Source organism: Triturus cristatus, chromosome 2_1 (genome assembly GCF_964204655.1).
Source record: "Triturus cristatus chromosome 2_1, aTriCri1.1, whole genome shotgun sequence".
Classification (NCBI taxonomy): Eukaryota; Metazoa; Chordata; class Amphibia; order Caudata; family Salamandridae; genus Triturus; species Triturus cristatus.
In genome coordinates, this window is record NC_140581.1 from 980,066,836 (window position 1) to 980,090,958 (window position 24,123).

Below are 24,123 nucleotides of genomic sequence, written 5' to 3' on the forward strand. Positions count from 1 at the left end.
CCTACCAGCGCACTGGAATAATGCTATTTATATCTTTCAGATGCAGTCTGGCACCTGGGAATATTATAAAGGAGAGGAATCTGCTATTAGAAAACGACACTGGAACAGTCCATATGTGGGGGGACAGGTGAGAGGATACACAATCGTGATAGTCCTATTGCAAGTGATCGTGCAATGGTAGTCATTTTTTTGATGCACCACTCCTGAGGCGGAAGCCGGGAGTTAGGCTTTCTTTTAAATATCGTTGATACTGTGTTTTAACTTACACCTACCTTTAACAACTGCACAAAGCGGGGTAACGCCAGTTGCTTTCGTCTTCAGCCCCTGATCGGCGCCGCGCTCGGCCCGCAGGCCACGCCCCCTTGGAGGCCACGCCCCCCGCCCTGACTACTTAAGAGACGCTGATCCACGAGCGCCACCTTTTTGATGCACCACTCCTGAGGCGGAAGCCGGGAGTTAGGCTTTCTTTTAAATATCGTTGATACTGTGTTTTAACTTACACCTACCTTTAACAACTGCACAAAGCGGGGTAACGCCAGTTGCTTTCGTCTTCAGCCCCTGATCGGCGCCGCGCTCGGCCCGCAGGCCACGCCCCCTTGGAGGCCACGCCCCCCGCCCTGACTCACATGTGTATATACCATGTGCTTCTTCAGGAAGCGCAGCGGACGAGCGCAGCGGGCGCGACGATTGCGCGCCGAAGGCGCGCATAAGGCAAGCTCGTCTGCGCTCGTCCGCGCCGAGACCGGGCACAGGGCCACCCCCCCTGATCCATCACTCTCCCACCCCGGCATCAGTTCTTCACCAATAACGTATACTTCGGACCAACTGCTTAGCATCAAGCAAACAAGTAGGTTGTCCCATTTCTTACCTAAATTCTACTACAACAATCCCAGGATCGGACCTCTTAAGTGTCCTACCTGTACTGAGACGCCATCTACCCCTCACCCTACACCTCCGCCTCTAGTGTCAGCAGCACTTATAAATGTAAGATCACTGCCGAAACACAAATTTGAAATCGCAGATTTCATAGAATCGCAACATTTAGATATTTTATTCATCACCGAGACGTGGGGAGACGAAGCCTCTGGCCCGGACTTCAGAGACGCCACGCCTAACAATTACTGCGTGTGTAAGTTAGACAGACCGATAAGGAGGGGTGGAGGAGTCGCAATCATTTACAAAAATCACCTTACAATAACTACAGTAGACACAACATACCCTGAATGCGAGGCCCTTCTCTTTTCAATAGGCTTATCCAGTAAAGCCACTTTCAAAGGTATGTTGATCTACCGCCCCCCAGGATCCAGAGCCAAATTCCTAGCACGCTTGGATCATATAATCGAGACATCAATTGGATCACCACAGTTTACCATCTTAGGTGATCTAAACTTTCATCTCGAAGTTTTAGATGACCCAGACACCATAACGCTCCTGGGAGATTTAGAGACAGCCGGACTCACACAAATTGTTAAAAAACCCACGCACAAAGCAGGACATACGTTGGATGGATTATTCACCAACCACCCTGAAATCTCCATCACCGAGGTCTTCCCTTTAATCTGGACAGACCACTCAGCAATATGCTTCTCTATTCCTACTAAACCCACTTCCCCGTGCTTGCCTCTTCCCCCCCCCACCAAATTCAGAGACTGGAAAAACTTAAATCTTGAATGTCTCACTCAGATGATACAGGACAGCCCATTATCTAATGAGCATGATCCCATAGCAGCATCAGATACCTACATGGACAATCTGACTGAAGCCTGCGATAAATTAGCACCTTTCAAATCATCCCATCGGAGTAGAAAACTTCCTTCAGCCCCTTGGTTCTCTGAATCACTCAGACTCCAGCGCCAGCACTGCAGAAACCTCGAACGGCAGTGGCGTCGTAACTTTAATACGTTTGATAAGATCACTTACAAAAGCGCTCTCTCTTACTATAAAAAAATCATTAAAATAGAGAAAACCACGTATTACACAAATCAAATTAATCAGGCTAAAAACTCCTCAGGGAAACTATTCCAAGTAGTAACTTATCTGTCTAGCCCACCTGCCCCCCAGTCAGAGGGATCCCAAGCCCTCTCTGATTCATTGGCAAAATTCTTTGAGGACAAGGTCAGAGCCATTTTTAATACATTTACACCTGACGTAGTGCGCTCTCCCCCTCAATCGATTGCCGATACTGGCCCCACATTTGCAGCTTTTGAACCTACCACCTGCGAAATTACCCTTCCCCTAATCGCCCGAACCAAATCTGGTTCACCTTTGGACCCTTGCCCTCCAAGTATCCTTAACCTCATCCCGGAAGTCATTGCTCCACCTCTAACCATCATATGCAATGCAATGTTTGCATCAGGTGTCTATCCCTCAGTATGGAAAAAAGCAATAATCAAACCCCTACTCAAAAAACCCAGCCTAGACCCTCTCCTGCCTGCCAGCTACAGGCCCATTGCCTGCCTCCCATTCCCTGCAAAAATCTTTGAAAAGATTATGAACACCCAGCTGTCACACTATATTCACCATAACAATTTACTAGATGACACCCAATTTGGGTTTCGACAAGGCCACGGAACGGAGACGGCTTTACTAAAAGCTGCAGATGAGATTAGGGCTACGATGGATAACGGAGGAGCTGCAGTACTGATACTCCTCGATCTATCCGCGGCCTTTGACACGGTCGACCATGCCACCTTGATCGACCGTGTCGAGGCCATAGGAATCACAGACAAAGCCAAAAACCTCTTGGCCTCATTTCTGGCAAACCGTCCGCAAACTGTAAAGCTAGGCAATTTTACATCCCAGACCTTCTCCCTGCCATGTGGAGTACCGCAGGGATCCTCGCTAAGTCCGACACTATTCAACATCTATGTGTCGGACCTGGCGAGGGTCATAAAATCCTGCGGAATCTCCCTGACTACTTATGCCGACGACACCCAATTGGTGCTGTCAATACACAACGATGGAATCTCGGTGGCAGCCAACTTCCAAATGGGAATGATGGCAATAAGCTCCTGGATGTCATCCAACTGTCTTAAACTCAATTCTGATAAGACAGAAGTGATGACATTCGGGAGGCTCCAACCTACCTGGTCCCCACAATGGTGGCCCCACCAGATGGGACAACCCCCAGAACCTGTAACGAAGGTACGCAACCTGGGCGTTATCTTCGATAACAAGCTGTCATTTCAGCAACATGCTAATGCAGTGGTTTCTTCTTCCTTCCATACTCTAAAAAGGATAAAAAAATTAATCCCATATCTTCCTCCTCATGCAGGCAAAACCCTGGTCAGTACTTTGGTATTCTCCAAAACTGACTACTGCAACGCACTGTTCCTCAATGCACAACAAAAGGTCCTCAATAAACTGCAAACAGTGCAGAATGCAGCCGCCAGGATACTGCTATCTATCCCTAAGTTTGCATCGGTCTCCCCCTACATCCGACAGCTGCATTGGCTACCGGTGAGGAGCCGGATCAAATTTAAAGCATTATGCATAGCATATAAGGCTATCCATGATCACGGACCCCTATTCTTAAGAAGAGCCTTCCGACCGCTTGAACACACAAGAACCTTGCGGTCATCCTCAGCACATTTACTCATGGTCCCCCGTACAAGAAGGGCCAACTGGGGCGACAAACGCTTCTCAGTGGCCACAGCCATTTTGTGGAACACACTCCCTCTACACATCAAGTGTGCCCCGACCCTTCTGAATTTCAGAAAGAAACTAAAAACCTGGTTGTTCCCTGCCTAAACCTTCCTACCCCCCCCACATGAGAGTTCTGCATCTACAGCGCCGAGACACCCAAGGGTATTTGCGCGCTCTAAAAATCGCCAAAATAAATAAATAAATAGTCATCAAGAGGATCAGTAAAATGTATGTATTAGTTTATGTGAAGCAATTTGGTTCAAGAAGGATCATACTTAAAGGAAAAGGCTAACCTCATTATGTCTTTATTATACAGACGAACACGATGTGGATGGATATGTGAGAGTTTCTTGTTACCTGCTGTTTTGACATTAAGATTGTACATAGGATATGTGACTATGATTACTATATTACTGTAAAGGATGTTCTAACATGATATTCTTATAGTGCATCTTATACAAACTTTTATGTCTTCAATTATATGCCTACCATGTGACCCTACGGTCGATCTACATACATTTTTTTTAAAAACAGACCATCTGTGACTTTAACCTAACTGCAATACCAATTGCCACTTAATTTGTAACCTCTTGGCAACTCCTTCTTTTGTAGTTCTTTTTCCCTTTCTAATATTATTATTTTTAATCACATTTGTAGCTGTACTTAAACTCATACTAATTTGTGATTTTTTTTATTTCCATCTATGTTCTTGTTTTTTCTTGAAAACCCAATAAAAATTATTTGAGAAACAAAATGTAGGCACTGGAATAATATTTCTCATTACTTGTGTTAGGATGGACTAATCCACCCGCTCAAAAGCCTTTTCTGTATCAGGTAACACCAACACCGGTAGCATTTTCTTTTTCTGCAAATTTTCAACCAAGTGTATTGTCCTTCTGGTATTGTCATGTGAGGACGTACTTGTTTGGCTATACCTATCTGTTTGCATTAACAATTGCACATTTTTTTTATACCTATTTAAACCAAACTAAAGCCTTTGAAATATTGCACATTTACACACATTGTAATGCACAGCCATTTTGTTGTACATGCACATTTAGCCTAAGTGTTCTAGTAAGCTGACCATGTTCTGATGTTAGCGCAACAAAGTGAGAAGTGCAGATTTAATTAAGTTAGCCTTTTTCACCCTAGATCTAATTTCTTTGATGTATTGGGTCAGCTGAGCAGAGGCTGTTTTTTTATTTTAGCATAAAGGTCTTGTAGTATTTAATAAATTCTTCTAATTTCTCACTGTTTCATCCCCACCATGTAATAATATTACTTTAATGTATTCTTACTCTCTTTTTCTCTTGACCTGCCAAGCTGAATGAGCTGCTACTTTGGTTTTGGCTTCATAGGAGTACTGAGAGAGGAACAAATCCTGCTGTATTAATGTTAATGGTACTGAGAGGCCTGTAATTTGCGTTAGAGTACGTAGGTTGGTCAAGGAGGGCAAGCCTTTGTATTCCTTGTCTGCAGTTTTTAGCTTCTGTTTCAGCTTTGAGATCTCTAAGGAACGAATATTGTAGAGCTGTGCCATTAGTGAGATTAATTTACCCATTACTAGTGCTTTAAATGCACCCCAGGTGCCATGAAAGGGTGGGGTTCATAATTGTCACTAAGAGAAAATAGTCCATCTTTTATTTCATTATTTGCTACCTCAACACTCGGTCTCTGGGACGTCTGGGCTATTGTCTCCATAGAGGGGGTCTATGGAGCTCAATAATATTTAGATTGATGGAAACAGTGGTATGGTCTGAAAGTGCAATGGTGCCTATGTATGTCTGTTTTCACAATGAGTGGTAATGACGGTTTTCTGCCAAAAATAAAATATATATGTATGTATGATGTGCATGTGAAAAAAGTGGTGAATTCTTTGTCTCAAGGTGGTGTTTCCATCATGCATTCTAAAGACAGAATTCGACTATCACAAGTCTAAAATTATTAGAGAAGCTGCCTACAGCAGGTTTACCATGTTTTCATGTCTGTCTGTCTTTCAGTCAGGGACTGCATTAAAGTCTCTGGTCAGTATAATGTCTTGTACTGAAACTCTGCAAGTATTGTAAGGAATATTTGTAGGACCATATCATGACTGATATTCAGGTCATATACCGTGAGTTATTTGTTATTATTGGAACATTTATTCGGAAGAAGATGGCCATCCCAATTGTGTTTTACATTCACTGAGGAATAATAAACAGTTGAATATATCTTGTGTCTCATTCTTTTCTGGACTTGGGTGGGTCTCTTAAAAGCATACCAAGTCTGGCTGCTGTGTTTTAATTAATCTCCAGATCGCCACTCATTTAGCAATTTTATTGTTATATGAGAGAAATTTTTACCATCAGAAGGTAATTATTATACTAACTTTCGAGGGGAAGGAGCTACTATGAACAGTGGTTTGAGGATTATGACATGTTTCTTCAGTGCTCGTGTGGCTCTACTGATTGTGGGTGGCAAAGAAATTATGCATTGAACAAGTCATTCTTAACTCTTTCCAACTGCGCCTGATAGAGAAGTTGACAATGATCACAGTACCTGTTTTAGTAAGGTTCACACTGGATAGCTCAGAACTAGGAAGGCTTCCAACAATGTAACAAGAGCGTCAGATCACACTAGTTGGGAGAAACCCCTCAGTAAGAGAAGCGTGACCCTAGCAAGCAGGATTATGGGTATTTAGCCCAAAAAGGATGGCCTTGTCCGGGCCCTGTAAGGTAGACTACTGGGTTAATATCTACCCTTTTCCCCTCTGCCAACCCCTCCACCCCCCATATAGAGTACCTATTATTCAGGAAGGAACCTCCCAAGATTATGACGGAGTGCTGGATACATTAAGACATTGTTAACCAGCCAAGTGATCTATTTTGTCCCAGTCCTCAGCTGTATGTAGTTCATAACTGTGGTTTTTGGTTTCTGCTTCTGCCACTAAAGGTTTGCTATTCGTTTTCTGGTGAACAAGGTGGTAAAAAGTATTTTGCGTCCTCTTCCTTGACTGGTTAGTTGTTTAATATTCCGGCTGCTTACCTTCAGCTTATTGTGTAGTGAATGGCTCTGTTGAAGTCAAATACGATTCCTAAAGAGTGGGTACATCTTTAAATATTTTCTCCTAACTTGTTTACGATCCGCTCAAAGGCAGTTCTTCTTTGAAGTGTAGCCTGAGAGAGGTCCTGGAGATTAAGGTAGGTATCTGATTTCCGATAGCCTCGGGGCCGCCATGAGGATCTTATCTTGGTCAGTAAAGTTGCGGAATTTTGTCTCAATATCTCTAGGGTTTGGGTTTATATGACCGTTTCTACGGTCGATGTTATGTGCTCTGTCAAGCCGCATTGAGGAGGAGGTTGATCCTCCCCAGGAACAAAGTAAAAGAGGTGAGTCATGAAGGTTAAGGTATCCATTCTCTCTGCATCCTCTTCTAGACCTCTCTCAGAGGTCATCTCTTCAGAATTTTCTAGCTCCTCAAATTTCATTATGGCTAGGTCAAGGTGGTGCACTGTAACTTCTAGTCATTTTTCACTAGTGGTTTTAAATTCCTCTAGAATGCACATTCTTGCCTCCAATTCAAGAAGTCTGGTGCCAATGGAGTCTACACATCTCTCCCGAGAAGTCTATTTAAGCTCCCATTATTGCTTTTAAATTAAGGGAACTACACTCTATTTCTGTCTTGAGGTCTGCCTTGAGGTCTTGTCAGATAGCTTGGGGGGAGCTCTGCAGAAATGCTTTAGTGATCGGCATCTCGGGTGGTGAGGTCAGGATTTGTGGGACTTTCTCTTGAATTCTGTGCTTCATGTTAGTGTGCTAGGCGCAGGACCTGGATGAGATTCTTGGGTGTGGTCGTTTCAATATATTCGGTATAATTCGTCTGACTGTAGGTCTAGGGGCATCTCACAGGTGACCAGTGGCAGTGTGTAAAGAGTGTCTGTGGGCCCTGTTTTCCGATGTGGATGTTGGAACGTGTGAAGATTTTTTTTGTCCCATACCAGTACCCTAGGTGCTTATCTTCTTCCTACGTCATTGACTGCGGGGACGGAATCCTCCAATAATTGCTAACAATTAGACAGGCTACCGGCACAGCTTACTTTCCCTTAGTCTTTGTCCTTACCTAGGGAGAACCAATTACGAAAGTGGGACCCCTGAAGACAATACAAGGCAGGTAGAACAGGGGAGAGTAAGTCAAAAGAGCACAAGAAAACACCTTCTTAAATTATATAGTCATAGGCCTAATACATAGGTCCTTTGATATTAAATCACTAACAGGAGCTGAGCCCAATTGATATTCAAGCCATGAGATCACAACCTTAGTTAACAAAAAAACATATTTCTTTTTATTAACATAGTTTTACAAAATATTTTTTTGCGAACAAAGACAATACATGATAACATAAAAAAGAACATACACAATATTTTTCAGTGTCCCACACATCACTACATTCATACAAATATACATTCATTCCAACAACAACCACAATATCACACGTCGGTCATGATGGTAAGGCTGCCAGATGATGTTAAATGGAAGGTTTGTTCATGAGTCATCCTGCTGGAAAATAGGAGTTACTGGCGAGGTATACCCCACAGCGCAGGTCACGTGTCAGAATGGCGGTTCTCGAGGTCAGGGGAGTCAGTAATTCTAGGATAAAGTAAATATTCCACCATGGAACGGATAATCAACGGTGTTTCAGCGGGATGAGAGGTCTCGGACCTCGAGAACCACCATTCTGACACGTGACCTGCGCTGTGGGGTATACCTCGCCAGTAACTTGTACCTGTTGGTTACCGCGTTGTGCTGATTCTCCCGCCCTGTTGAAAACTTCGGAACTTTTTATATCCACTGTTGCTGCCCTTAGTGATTTGTCCCAGGATTGCATTCTGTATCCGGGTTTTGGACTTCCCATTTGGCCTTTGGACCTGATTCTTTATATTCCTTCTCGTGCAAATCCTTGCCTTCTGGATCCGGTACGCGTCTGGATGTCTTTTTGAATATATGCATAATTATCCAGTGAAGATTTATACATAAATCTGTATCAATCCTGACTCATTTTGAAGTGTGTTCTGTGTCCCCCCCACTATCTACCGGTCTTCGCCCTGATGAAGGTGGGCCCCTGTTCTGGGTCTGACACCGAAACGCGCGTAGGCGTTTGAATTTTCTGCGTACCTCCTTCCATGTTACTCCTATTTTCCAGCAGGATGACGCATGAACAAACCTTCCATTTAACATCATCTGGCAGCTTTACCATCATGACCGACGTGTGATATTGTGGTTGTTGTTGGAATGAATGTATATTTGTATGAATGTAGTGATGCGTGGGACACTGAAAAATATTGTGTATGTTCTTTTTTATGTTATCATGTATTGTCTTTGTTCGCAAAAAATCTTTTGTAAAACTATGTTAATAAAAAGAAATATGTTTTTTTGTTAACTAAGGTTGTGATCTCATGGCTTGAATATCAATTGGGCTCAGCTGCAGTTAGTGATTTAATATCAAGGGACCTATGTATTAGGCCTATGACTATATAATTTAGGCAGGTGTTTTCTTGTGCTCTTGACTTCCCCAGGGAGAGTCTCTGTATTTTCTTTTTGTTTACACATAGGGATTGGTAATGTTTACTCACTTCTCACCCCCTCCAAGTGTCCATTATATCTTGGAACAGAGCTGCCCACTTGGTGATATCTCACCTAGCTTTTAAAGCCCTTGGTTGCAGCAATCCTGGTGTGAGTGTGGGGTGTGGTCTCTGCCCCCATTTTGGTGATCTTCTCTGTGCTACTGCACCCGCCCCTTGCAGCTTCTCACCTCATATACAAATCTCTTCCAGGGCTGCTCACATTTGCCTGCAATGCTTCCTGTTTCCACTGCTTGGCGGCAGCAGTGTATTATTTTATTCTGAGTCTCAGTGGCTGCGTCTTCACATGGGTGCAACGGCTACCTTCTTAGATCTGCGTCCGTTGAAATCTGACTTCTAGAGACATCACAGAGACCCGGCATGGCATTCTTCTACTTCTCTAGAAGTGGCTATACATGTCTGAAACTGTATTTGCCTCTCTGGGCACCATTAGGATACAGGATTTGCACAGCGGCCGGAGAGCGGCACAGAGGTGTGTCCATCTAGTTCACCATCTTGGCACCCTTCTCAATAGCTTATTTTAATGGCCTAATGCTTGCAATTTTACTTTGTGTTAGTCATCTAAAAGTTTTACTCCACTGGAATCAAATTCTCTTTACGTTGGTCACAGTACTTTTCTGCATGTGATATTAAAAGGTAAAGCTCTATAAAGCAGAATATGAGCCAGTGACAGCTTCCAACAATAATTAACTGTGTAAGAAAATTACATTCTAAATGAAGAAAAGCTCATGAAAAACATATAGTCACATGTCAATGGGCTAAACTCCAAGCGGGCAATCATTTCTACAGAAACTAGAATACATTCTGTAAAATAATAGCAATAAATGCTAGAGATGTGGATGCCAGGTCCGTTTGTCGAGAGCAGGTAGCAAAATGGGCTGACCTGACAATCCTGCTGGTTCATACAAGCCTTTGAACGTTTACTATAACAACTCTTTAAGATGATCTAATGAACTGATGAAACATCAGTAAAATTAAATGATTGCACCATTTATCACCCATGCCAGCTTCTGCCAAAGCCCTCGATATAACAGAGAGCCAACTCTGGTGTTCTGAATGTAATACCAGGCCACGCAGAGAGCCAATTACCAAACATCCTGAACTTCAATTGTTATCACTTACCAGTCTGTAGTGGCCCAGTTCTCTACTGCTTGTAAACCACTCTTTATGCTCTGAAGCATCTCAGCAGCAAGTTCAGGAGACTGCATTAAGTTCAAAACCTGAACAATTACAGAGGATTCTCGGAGAATCAAGCCGATCATGACACACCATTCCAGGCACCCAGCTTCCATAAATATGTGCAGCAAATATCTACATAAAGACAACAGGGTACATTAAGGGCAAGACTATACATTTTACATTGTATACGCTATTTATAGTACTGAATAAACCATACATTCCTCAACCATAATTTTCATATGCCAGGCTAACTTGCCATAGTTCAGTCCTGATATTTCATCACCACATGAGATGCCTGCACTGCTAAGAGCAGCAATGTGAAAACAAAAGGAACTACAACTTAAACACTTAACATATCTGCCGGTCATTACAACCACTTACCTTTTTCTCCTGGGTAAGTCCTTCTCTAGTTTATTCGCAATGGTTTAACCCCAAGTTGAGAGGGTATGTATCCCTGCCTGGAGAGTTAGTTAACTTATTTACCAAACTCACCCTCTTGTTTTTATTATTTAATGTCATGTTTTTTTACCAGAAACAATAATTATTTTCCATGGGACAAAGCTTGTAGATTTGTTTCAGAGTGGCTTGCTTATCGTGTTAGCTTAACAAGCCGACCTTGTGGTCCTCCAATTGTAAGTCAAACATGAGAGATGCATGAATGAAAGTATTCACAATGTGATCCCTGCATGAAGACTTGAGGTGCTACCTTATCACTTTTAGGAAACTTGGGCTCTTCTCATTTCCTTACAATGGTAGCTTCTCTTAGTTTATGGTCCAAATATTGCTGTATCTGTGCCCCACACAGTATCACTGATCATCATCTCTCTTCAATTTCTTATATCAATTTATTATAGGAGACAAATGTATTCTAGAGACCGGGAGTAATACTATTGCAGATACCATCTAAAGAATGTTGGAAAGGGTCAAAGCACTGCTCAAAACTCCACTGGCAAAATCAGTGGCTGCTTTCCTGAATGCATGCACTAGCAATGTTTGATTCGGAAAAGTTCAGCTGCAAACACATTTGTGATTTTCTCTGGAATTTTCCTCTGAAACAAAAACGGTAGGGAACGATACAGATTTAGTTACACTTGCTGAACCATGCGACCCAGTAGCTGGGGTAAGTACAAGTAAGGAAGAGCTTCTTGAAGAGAAGAATCAAGCTCAAGAGGTGTGGTTAGGCCAGAATTGAGATGAGGATTATCTCCAAATTATTGGAATTCTTTCTTTTTGGAGGGACCTACATATTACCTGAATATCTTTGACAAAACTAAATGGAAAGCACCCACTTGGAAACTGCCATCTACTCCCAGATGGGGATAAAACGAGGACATTGATGACTGCCCTTTGCTGCAAAAAAGTTCTATTTAAAACAGTTTTTATTTACAGTGGATATATAGAGGGATCGGCTGATTAACATCTTGGTGTCTGCCTGGATATACTGGTTGCGTTAGCTTGAACCCTAGTGGAATAAGCTGTTCTAAAGCACCAGGCCCCACAAATGAACGTTAAATGCACGCCACCTTTTTTCTCCCCTTAAAATAAGTATGTTTGCATATCTATGTGAAGTATGATAGCTTAGTAAAGCAAACAAGCAACTCTACAGCTTTTCATTCAAAGGGAAGGGAGGAGGGCCCTGTGAATCTACAACACAATAAGCTGCAAACCAATTGCTAGAGGTAAGTAACATTTTCCAGTTGCAGAATGAATTGTTGTAGATCACATGATATGCACTGAATGAATAGGAGTGTCCCTTTCCCTTTTGGCTGAAGCTCACAAAAATGAGTGTAGCAAATTAAGTCTTCTGAACAGCTTCCCTGCTTGACTACAGGAAACAGTCCTCAAGATAATAGCCCAAACTGTCTTTTATCCCAAAATGGTCTTCTCTACTGCAACTCTTCAAAGAGACAATGAAAAAATCTGTTTCGTTTTTCTTCTAATGTCTCCTATCAGGAGTGATTTTTTTTCAGTTCTCATGTTCTCTATTCTTTGGACTACCCCAGTCCCCTGCCACTGACAACTCCCTCATAATAAGAATGATCAAGTAATAGCCCAGAAGAGGTAAAACGTTTCCCTATTCCGTTGCCTCTCCTAAAATGTCCTTCCCCTTTCTAAATTAGAAAGTGATTCACTACCCTCTCTCTCTCAGGAAACACATTTGTATCACTAGAGCAATTTTATTTTCCCTTTTCCTGTCATTCCTCTTTTCTTTTCTATGACGGACCTTCTTGAGGTTTTAGCCCAAATTTCTCAGTGTCACCACCACCATTGTGCTTGTGTACCTTTCCCACTCTTTGCCCTTCCCAGACATGGAGCTGGCTAGCCACACAGGAATTGTGGTGTGATGAAGAGTATTTAGTGGAGGGCTCTTCTAGGACCACGTTCCTCGCCTGGCGCTCGCATTGCTAGTCATTATTGTCCTCCACTGCAGACAACTACTAATGTAGCCCAATTTTCTTTATTGTATATGTCGGTCCCACTCTGGGCATCATTGAGTTGTCGTCTCTGAAGCTGAGTGAACTTGCCCAAATGGTTGGCCACAAGCCACAGCCTCTGTTAGTATGCCCAAGCCCAGGGCCTCATCGCTTCTCGATAGAGAAGGCTAGACCCACTTTTTCCTGTTTGTTGATGTACCAAATCGTAGTTGTGTTGTCCACCAGGATCTAGACAAGCCAACCATAAGGGAAGAGGGGAAGGCCTTGGTGCTGGCCAGTTTGCCATGAATTCCATCAGACTGATGTTTAAGTTCTGCTCTTCTGGTGGCTACAAAGCACTGATCTCCAGATCCTATGAGCGCCCCACGATAAAGGTGGACATGCCTCTCACCACTGTGGCCACAGTCCATGGGGGACGTAACAACCTCCCTTGCGGCAGGTTTTCCTCCTAGCTCCACCAGATCAAATCTGCTGTGGCAGCCCTAGAGATCACGGACTCTGCCAGATCTCCCCTGAAGCTAGAACCACATTTTGCAGTGGCACCACTGGAGGGCCCTCATGGGCCTGCGTGCATAACCATCAGGATGCAAGAAGTCAACAGACAGAGCAAACCCAAGACTGTCAGTACTGGAACCCGAGCTTCCAGCCAAAACATCAGAAGCATATCCATTATGTTCTGGGTCCACCGAGGAAAGCAGGCCCAGAGCAAGGTGTAACCAATACTGCCCCCATGAAATAGAGATGCAGGGCGGGCTTCGGGTGAGACTTGTGTACATGGATTGAAAACCCTAAACTGAACCTTTGTCCTCAAAGTCTCCCTTTGGTAGCACCCACTGATTTTGTGATTTCTGTGCATCTCTTGATCTTCTCTGGAGTCCCATTCACACAGACTGAACAAATGCTCTTCAATAAAAGGTAAATAGAGGGGAGTTGGGACTTAATCTGATGGCCACTTAGTAAAGGCTCTGCTCTGCACTATGCTTGAAAATGCAGTCAAACTGAAGGTGGCCATCCTTGATATCTTTGTGGAGATCCAGACATCCCGGGTCCCCTGCTCACTTTGCCACTGGATTCAAGCTAGCCTGGCTGATGAAGGGTGTTACCCAGAAACCGGTCCCAGGATGCTTGTTTCCGGTTCAGGGAAGACCTGGCTTGGAAGTTCGGGCTGGACTGTTCCCATGAGGTACAGGGTCAAGACTGATTTGCATATAGCTGGGTCTGAACTGAAGTGGCGAAGTGAGCTAAAGAACGATGATGGATTCAACCCAGATCTGTGACTGTGTCCGAAAATTTCAGCTCTCCGTCCATCATCTCCTTGTGTTTGCCCTGGTGGCTGGACCTAGGCATGGTACATTGTACTGCAACAGACATTTCTTATACGGGTTGGTGGATGGGCCTACGCATGGTCCAACGGACTGCAACAGATCGTTCTTATAAATGTAATTACTGCTGCTGTTGCGAAGGGATGCTAGTGATGCCACAGGTGCCAAGAGGCAAGTTGCTCCTGTGACTGCAACACACCGGTGACAACCCAACAAGCTGGGTTGAAGCCTAAACAGTCTGAGCGCTTTTTACAGTGGGATTATCGAAGAGTTGGGGCTACCTTGCCCTGGCTTCCCAATGCATCGAAACCTGCCTCCTTTCTCACAGATCCCTCAATATGGCCTGTGAGTATCAATGACCTCTCATGCATGTAAAGAAGAAGAACATACATCATATCTGGTTATGAAATAACCAGACTTTGTGTTATTAAAAGAGACACTTGTCTGTAAGTCAGAATCAGAGAAATTGAGACGATTTCAGCGGAGAAAGTGGTCCTGTCCTGAGACGCAACCTATGAAAGGTGCTCCGATTTATAATTCAAAATAAATAAAAATAAAAGTGGAGTGGCAATCCTGCTTTACAAATGTTTTACAGTGCCAATGCAGGAAAAACTGGTGGATTTTAATGAGAGGTTTGTGTTTGCAAACACCAAAGAACAAAAGGCTCAAGTGATTTATGGTTCAATTGATGGCATAAATTATGCTAAAAATACTTTATTATATAGAAAATTTGTTGAATTTGAACAATGAGCAAAAGTGGTTGTCGGGGTGATTTGAACCTGGTTCCAGACCAGATACTAGATTGAATAGGTGTGACCCCTGACAATAAATCAAGTGACAGGCTTATACTTTTGATCGGCAGTAACGTTCTACTGGAAACAATGCAGCTCATAAATCCAACTAGAATAGAATACTCTCTTTATTACATGTGCATGGTACGGAGTCCAGAATAGATTCATTTTTGGCCAGTCAGCGTCTGATGCCACAAACATCTATGTGTGAGATATTGGAGGGTAGAAACTCGGACCATGCTCAATTATGCTTGAACTAGCTCTAGCACTGGGGAATCTTACATGTGCCCAAAGTAGATTGCTTGTTTTAGGATATAAACTGCCAGCAGAAAAGAAAAATTCTACAACACCTGAAAGACTATTTAGAAATGAATAATGATTCAATGTTTTCTGCACAAATTTTATGGGTGCCTGCCAAAACATCTTCAGTGTTGTATGATACAGGACTCTGCCACAGTGTTGGGAGAAGCAGAAGAATGACAGAAAGAACTGAAAACAAAGGTGTGATCTCTCAAAGCTATCTATCGTGCAACCTCAACTGCTGACAATCTCAGAGCCCTGACTCAAGCTAAATACGACTTACACTCCATCTTCTCAACCAAAGCAAAAGACTCTACCAAAGTTTAAACTAAAACATTGGCCCTTCAAATGAAGCAACGTGAGGCTAACACACGCATGCCAGTGTTGAGGATTGCTCCTGGCTGTTTATAAGCTCGCCATGTTGAAATATTGTATGAAACGCATGTGATTCTACAGAACTACATCCAACAAACTGATCCATTCGTAGCATGTGTGGCTTTAGATACACATCCTCTCCATCCACTGAAAAGCAGAACTCCTCTAAGCAGTGGCTAGGCAGTGAATGGTGCAGAGGTCTGAAACAGAGTCCTGGGGACAGTGACAGCTTTACAAATATTTTCTATGGGAATGTTTTCTAAAAAGACCAAAGTAGCACCCCGTTTGCCGGTGGAGTGAAGTTTGGGGCGGGATGCTAGGGATCCATTAGCGCAAGAAGTTAGGATGCACTTGACAATCCACCTGGCAATTCCTGCCTTTGAAATGGCTTACCCTTTATGAGGCTGCAAAAAAGCCACAAATAATTGTTGTCTTTTTTTTTAGAGACTTGTTTCTACGTAGTACATAAGGGCATGTGATTGAGTATGTGAAGTGGCATTTCCACGTGGAAATAACTGGAAGCTCAATGGTCTGGTTAAGAAGGAATTAAGAGACTACCTTGGGTAAGAATTTTAAATTACTTCCAAGGACCACTCTACCATGATGGACCTAGAAAAAAGGTTCACACAATATGAGGGCTTGTAGTTCACTAATACGTTTGAGAGACATTAGACCTACGAGGAAGACAACCTTTCAGGAGAGAAAATGCAAAGGGCATGAATGCAGTGGTTCATACGCCTGGTGAGGACAATAATGAGATTCCAAACTGGGGCTGGAGGGAACTTTTGCATAGATGTAGCAATAGCAACTAAATGCTGGTGAATTCACAAGCATGCTAACCATGACTTTTGTAAGTGTAGGAGGTAGAAAACAATGTCTTGCAACGTAGGTTTAAGAGGATTTCTGTACTTTGGAATACAATATTGGAGAAAACTCTTCCACTTAGCAGCATTACAAGTGCGTTTAGTGTGCCCAGGGGCTTACCTAAGTATGTCCATTCACTGTTAAGGTAGGTTCAGGTAACTGAACAGCAGGAACTCAGAATCTAAAAAGCACCAGGTTGTGCTGTCCAGGGTCCGGATGTCTGACTTCCCTAGTGTTTTGTATCAGAAGGTCTGGTTTGTTGGGGAGCTTCTAATGAGGGGCAATGGGACGTTTTGGGAAGGGCCAAGAACCAATGACTGTCTGGTACACTTCGGAGCCACCAGGATAAAGGTAAGGGATGTTTGCCTGAGATTTCGAACCATGTAAATAATTAGTGGGAGAGGAGGAAAACTATACACAACGATCCCTGACCAATTCGACCACAAAGCTTTGACCACGGACCAGGGGTGGAAAAAACTGGTGGCAAAGTATGAGCATTTAGCACTTTTGTGCGTGGGGTGCCCCATCTCTGGAAGTAAGTGAGTAGGGCTTGAGGGTGGAGTTCCCACTCATGGACTTGGTGCTGCTTCCTGTGGAGCATGTCTGCAAAATCATTGTCAACTCCTAGAAGATACTCTGCCAGGAGATGAACTTGGTGATGGATGGCCCAGCGACAGATTTTATACGCTAGGACTGATAACTGAAGGGAGCGAGTGCCACCTTGCATCTGTAGGTAGAACACGTCTGTCCACACAAGCATAACCTTGTCTTCAATCAGTTGAAGAAAGCCTTTGAGAGCTAGATGAAAGGTTCCAAGTGGTTTATGTGGAGACACTTGATGAGATGACCAAAGCTCCTAGATTGCCATGTTGTTAAGGTATGCTCCTTGGGCAGCTAGAGGTGTGTCCGTGGTGATGGCCATCTGTGGAACTTGGTCAGCAACAATTGTTGCGTTTCCACCACTACAGAGAGCGATGGGTGCTGCCCTAGCTAACACTAGATCCTCCATATGACGCTCCGCTTGGGACCACTGGCTTGCGAGGCACTCCTGAAGCGAAGCATATTGAGTCTGGTGTGGGGTACTGTGACAATATATGAGGCCATCATTCCCAAAGGGCTCATCAATGTGTCAACTGAAAGAGTGGCTGAAAAAGAGGTAGACATTGTTGGAATGCATGCACCCTCTTGAGGGCTGGGAAAAGCTTTGCTGGAGAGTTAATCGAGGACTGCTCCTAAAAAGGGTGGCATTGAAGGGGCTCCAAGTGGGACTTTGTAGTGTTTACAGAGAATCTTAGACTGTGAAGGAGGGAGACCATAGGCTGGGTGTGAGCTAGATATTCCGGTTCGCTTGCACTTTTGATCTGCCAGGGTCTAGGTAAGGGAAAGAATGAATTCTTCCACTCATGAGGTGAGTGACCACCACTGCCAAGCCCTTGGTGAAAACCCTTGCAGCTGAGGTGATGCTAAAGGGCAGCACTTTGAACTAGTAGTGTTGATCAATTATGATCAAGTGGATGTAGCTCTGATGAGCTGAATGAATCAAGATGCGAAAGTAGGCATCCTTCAAGTCCAGGGTGGCCATTAAGTCGCCTTGGGATGGCATCCTGAAGGTTAACCATATGGAAATGTTCAATCTAATAGAGACATCTAGCCGCAGACTCCTTAACATAGAATATCCCCAGGTGTCAGACTGGATCCGGAAAACCTTTTGCAGCTGCACCTCTGCGCACCGGCGCCACACGACCCCGCCCTGACGTTGTCCACGTACGTGATGTCAGCGAGGTCATATAAGTCCCTCCAGGCGCGCGGACGTCAGTTTTCCTTCTTTTCCGCATGCAACGTGGATCCGGAGTGAGCGGTTCCTCTGGCCTGTTTTTCAGGCCCCTTTTCGATGCTTTGCGTCTGGAACAGTGTGCGATGCCCTCAGGCTTTAAATCTTGTACTTCGTGTTCGCGGCAAATGTTCGCAACAGACCCTGTTCTTATTTGTATGTGGTGTCTGGGCAAGCGCAAGGACTCCACGGACTGCGAAGCCTGCCAACACCTTAAGCCGAAGTCCCGGCGGGAGCGCTGGATGAAGCTTCTTTCGGCACGGCTGTCCCGACCGGAGTCGTCTCGTCCTACGGCCTCTTCAACGCAGTTAAACCGTCGATCGCCCTCTGGGGCCCGGGCCGTCGTTCACCGCTTCTTGGTAAGTTGCAGCGCTAGTTGCCGAGGTCCTCGACCTCACTTTCATCTGTTGTCAGGGGCACGGGTTCCCGGAACATTCCAGACGTGCTCCCCCAACAGTCATCCTCCCTCTATCCGCCCTATCCGGGTGCGGGGGCGACTTGGGCTTAAATGGAGGCTTATGCCACGGCTTTACAGGCCTCCCTTGGGTCCCCTCTTGTCCCTGAGGCGTCCTCGGGGCCTCCGCTACTGGTGGGGTCCCAGACAGACTCACCGGTGGGTTCGCCCCCGGCGTCAAATGAGCCCGTGCCCTCCAAGGACGTCGGAGATGTGGTATCATCAGGGCGTGGTCCGGCTGGGTCCCCCTCACCGATCCATATGGCGTCGTCAGGGTGCGGCCCGGCTGGGTCCCCCTCTACGACCCATGGCACCCCTGCCGCGCTGCATAGTCCCGTGGGGCTCCCTGTGGCATCGCAGGTGGTTGCTGGTGCTCAAAGCCTCGCTTTGTGCACGCCTCGGCCTTCTGGGCAGGCGGCCGCCTGTCCAGAGCCGGGGTCGACGCCGTTCCGGCACCGCAGACACGCCTCCCCGGCTCTGCTTCCGCTTCTTTCTCCGGAGTCGGGGCCTGTTGTGGCTAAGGCGCCGCTGGAGGCTTGCCTCCACGGCTCCAGAGCCTTCTACTTCTTCGGAAGGGGAGCTTGTCGTGGATTCGGCGCAGGACGGGGCTGATTTGACGCCGGATGGAGTCGAGTCGGCGCCGGACGAGGCTCGATCAGCACCGACTAAAATTGTTTTGGATGGGGCCGACTCGACTCCGGATGGAGTCGGGTCGGTGCCAGATGAGGCTCGATCGGCGTCAACTAAAGTTGTTCTGGCGCTGCATCGACGCCGGGTTGTTGCATCTTCTCCGGAAGCATCTGGAGAGAGTTTGGCATCAGCCTCACGCCCGGCGACGACGGATGTATCCTTTCCTCTGCCTCCCTTAGAATATGTAGATCCGTCAGGATCCCCGCCTCCTCAGGAGCACCTGCACCCGGCAGGCTCCTCACCTCTTCAAGAGCCTCGTATGGACCCCCATTCGTCAATGGGGCTCCCCACAATGGAGCATTGGTCGCACCCTCACTGTCTTAGGAGGGTTAGCTTACAGCCATCACCTAATGATGAGCTACTGTCCACTCCTCAGAGGGCTACCGAGGCTGGTGATGCTTTTTTTTTTTTTTTTTTTTTTTTAAGAGTGGTCTCCTTGGCCTCTTGGATTCTGAACATGCAGCCCCCTTCGGCGCCCTTGTCTGTGGACCCTTTACTTGATGTCCTTCACCATGGGTCAGGAAATGTGGAGCCGCTTCTGCCCTTTGAAGCTTCTCTTTATGATGCCCTTTTGGGTACATGGGTTCGGCCAGCTTCCGGTGACCCGGTGTCTCGTTCAGTCATGCACCGCCACCGTCCTGCTCCACATGACCCGGTCTGCTTATTTGTGCATCCCGAGGTGCAGGAGTTTGTCTTGCAAACTGCCTTCCCTTCTTTGCCCCGGCTATGGCTTCCTCCCTCCCAGGAGTCCAGATGGCTTGAGTCATGGGGTCGGAACGTCTTTGCCTCTACCAGTGCGGCACTAAGGTCACTAAATACAGTGTGTGTCCTGGCTCGGGCTACCTCTGCCCTGTGGGACTCGGCAGAGTCTTTGCTCTCCACCAGCACTGAAGGTGCTCGTGTTGACCTGCTTCATCTTTTCCGGGATGGCCGTGAACTTGATGAGTTTACGATCCGCTCCGCCTTGGATACTGCTAATTCCTATTCCTTAGGCAGGGCTATGGCTGGTTCAGTCGCCTTGCGGCGCCATGCTTGGTTACGGGATAGCGTCTTCCCGGAAAATATCCGGGAGTGTATAGCTGATTTACCCTTTGGTGGGGTTTTATTATTTGATGCACACGCCGACTCGGCTGTTCAACGCCTTCTTGCGGGCTTTCGCAACCCCCCTAGACCTGTGCTCCTCAGGCGTTGCTCTGAGGTGGTACCTTTTCATTTAGCATCCTTTGGATGCGTTATGTGTTTTAGGCTGATAGTAAGCCTCAGGTCCTCCTTTAGCATGGTCGGGGGTGCTTACCCTTTCATTTAGCGTCCTTTGGATGCATTATGCGTTTAAAACTGGCAGTTCGCCTGCTGTGGTGGTTTTCCACAGATTGTTCCTCAGACTGTGGTTTGTCCTAATAAACATGTTCCCCGTTGTTGGGGTGTGTATACTCCATGTGAGGTACCCGTTTGCTATTATATAGCTCTGTTTATGTCCACTGGGCCTAAGAGTTCCCTTGGCCTCTAGGCGTCCTCTGGTGCTCTATTCTGCCGTTGTACGGTGCTCACTGCTGTGTCTTGGCGTCATCTTTTATGCGTCATAGGTCATCATGCTTATTAGCTTCATTCTCCTCCTTCTGAGGTTTTCGGGGTGTTCATCACACTTTAAAAGAAGCTTCTGCCTGCCATTACTGTACCAGGTGTGTTCCTCTACAACCCTGTTGCATAGTTGTGGCTACTTTACCCGTTTTTGCTATATACATATGTGATTATGTATATATACAAGTTCCATGGGTATTTTTGCAACGTCTTGTCCGAAGTCTCCATGTTTCAGGGAGCTTTTCAGTGATGCATGTGGCATTACTGTTAGGGCCCTTTTTGCGTTCCATTTACTGGGGTGGTTCCCCGGTTTTACACTGCTCTCTTCTTCGTGTTCAGTTACTGGACAATCTCTCTTCTGAAAAAGGGTTACTTCCCTTCCAGTCGGAGGGTGTGATCCAAAATTCAGCGTTTTTCCGCCTTAGTACTTTGGTGCCTCTGCTGCAAATTCCTTCGGATGTGCCTCCTTCTTTAAGTTCACCCTATATGATATCAGCTGGGCATGCGGGACGGCACTTCTAATGTCAGTCGTCCTAGGTCTACACCTTGCATATCTATAATTAGTTGATTGGTTTTCACTTTGGTCTTTCAGCTGCCTGGTCGAGCAGCCTTATGCTTATTTTGGCTACGCCACCTTATGGTCTCTCTGGCTCTTTGCGCTGTGCATGTTTCTGTGGTGGCCTGCATCAGCGTGCTTAAGATTGTTACTGTTCACCCCTGTTCCTCATTTTGGGACTGGGTGTGCACTTGGCGTGTTTCTTGTCTCCGCCTGCAATTCTAAAAACATTGCTGACTTCTACCTCTAGGCCTTTGGTTCTTGGCTGTAGCCTCTCCGGCCTTCCTTCCGTGGGCTAGCCTGGTGGGCTCTGGTTGCATCTCTTCATGTTTCTTCTCAACCTTTGGTCGGTGTTCACTTAGTGAGCCATTACGCTGAGAGGGGCCCTTCTTCCTCTCTCTTTCTTTTGTTCTGGTATATGGCAGGTGCCATTTCTATCTCTCATGCTTATACAGGTATGGTGTAGCACCATTCTGGCATTTTTTGGGATGTCCTGCATCTCATTATCTTTTGCCCTTCCAAGCTATTTGGGTTGCTGTCTGGCTGTTCTGCCACAGCATTCCCCATTGTCCGTCACCCTGTTGCCGGCTCGAGTGCTTGGCGCTTTCTGTTGTTCTGTCTCAGACCTACCTCCCCTTTGGGGTATGGCTGTGGTATCTATTCTAAATTAAGGAATCTGCGGCTAGATGTCTCAATCCGATGTATGAGTTACTTACCTTCGGTAACAATGTATCTGGTAGAGACGTTGTCTAGCCGCAGATTCCTTAACGCCCACCCAGCCTCCCTGCTCTGCGACAATCTCGCCAAGTGCAGTTCTCCACTGGCCTCTTTCAGTGACCATTGGTTTTTCTCTTGCGGGGACTCACATTGTTGCGTCCCTTTGAGAGTTGTTATAATACAACTGACTCGGTTTCCGGGATTTCTTACGTCTAAAATGATGCCTTTCGATTAATCTTCACCAGGAGATTCATTTTCTTTTCTTCTCCTGCTGCCTTCCCTCCCTCCCACCTTTATTGGCTCAGGGTTCTGGTCTCCTCTACAGTCGCCTTCTATGGGGATCTGTTAATTTCTGTTTCAGACCTCCATTACTGATAGGAGTAGTGCCAGTATTTTCACTTTCCATTCCTTCCTGCGGTGGACTGTTCTCTCTGTGCTCCGTTCTTGCTGGACGGCACAGTTCTACATGGTATTGACAGTCTATTTTTGACTGTTGTTCTGCATGGTAATAAAAGTATTTCTGTCTCTTGAGATATTCTTCCCTTGTTGCACTTGGGAAGGGTCTTTGCTTAGATTGCGAGGTTCTTTCTCACAGCTTTTTCACTTATATGTAGGCAGTATATAATTCTGTCTTTTATGACGGTGTCTTGCACCATCCTCCTTATTTATTCACGGATTTTCATCCATCGCACACTGTTCCCATACTTTCCCAGTTTTTTTATTGGTGGCTCCGCATTGTGTTTAGGAAAAGCTTCTCCGAAGAAAACGGACGTCAGCGCGCCGGGAGGGACTTATATGACCTCGCTGACGTCACGTACGTGTACGACATCAGGGCGGGGTCCTGTGGCACCGTCCCCCGGTGCGCAGAGGTGCTGCTGCAAAAGGTTTTCCAGATCCCCTCTGACGCCTGGGGATATTCTAAGTTAAGGAATCTGCGGCTAGACAATGTCTCTACCAGATACATTGTTACCGAAGGTAAGTAACTCATACAACAAGATGCATCTGTTGAGAGAATGGAGATCAAGGATTGGTCTAAGAGATCCGTCCTTCTTGAGAATGAGGGAGTAGATGCCCTTGCCCTGGTGCTGACAGGGCACCGTCTCTATGGCTCCTTTGGACAGGAGCGCCTGAACCTCCTCTTGTAGCTACTTACATGTTTTGTGCAGAGGGTGTAGGTGCAGGGGAATGTTTGGTGGGGTTGTGACTGGCTTCAGGCAGTAGCCATGCTCTGTGATAGACAAGACCCACTGACAGGTGTGGTATGATCAGGAGAGATATGAGGCAAGTCAGTTTTTAGAGGTGGAGGGTGCCTTCCTAGGGGTGCCTCTGCCCTTGGAGCTATTCCCTCTAAAGGAGCCCAGTGTGAAGCCCCTGCCACCCTGATGGTGGCAGCCCTGCTGCTGCCTATGTTAGGGCTGGGTGGCTTTTGAGGAAGTGGCTATCGCTCCGCCTTATTAACTGTTGCCTCCGAAAGGAGCCCCTGCCAAACGGACTCTGTAAGATGCACATCAACTTAGTGGTCTCTGTGTCTTTCTTGATCTTTTCAAGCATAGTCCCAACCTGTGGTTAGAACAGGTTTCTCCATCTAACAGCTGATTGATAAGGTGCTGTTGCACTTCTGGCTTGAAGCCAGGCACGTGGATTCAGGAGTGGCGCTGCAGGATGACCAAGGTGTTCACTCCCCTGACCGCTGTCACATTCAAAGCACATCAAATGGCTGCATTAAGAATCGCTTTATCTTCCTCCATAAGCTCTTCCCCCTGCTTG

General features: G+C 45.8%; 1 protein-coding gene across 2 annotated transcripts in view; it reads right to left on the bottom strand.

Moving 5' to 3' along the window:
* Window positions 1-24,123, bottom strand: part of RIC1 (RIC1 partner of RAB6A GEF complex) — a 730,678-nt gene that overhangs the window by 13,671 nt on the left and 692,884 nt on the right. For both annotated transcript variants that reach the window (XM_085634197.1, XM_085634186.1), the window contains exon 25: window positions 10,387-10,575. In XM_085634197.1, the coding sequence (XP_085490323.1) occupies window positions 10,387-10,575 (189 nt within the window). The remainder of the gene's footprint in view (window positions 1-10,386; window positions 10,576-24,123) is intronic.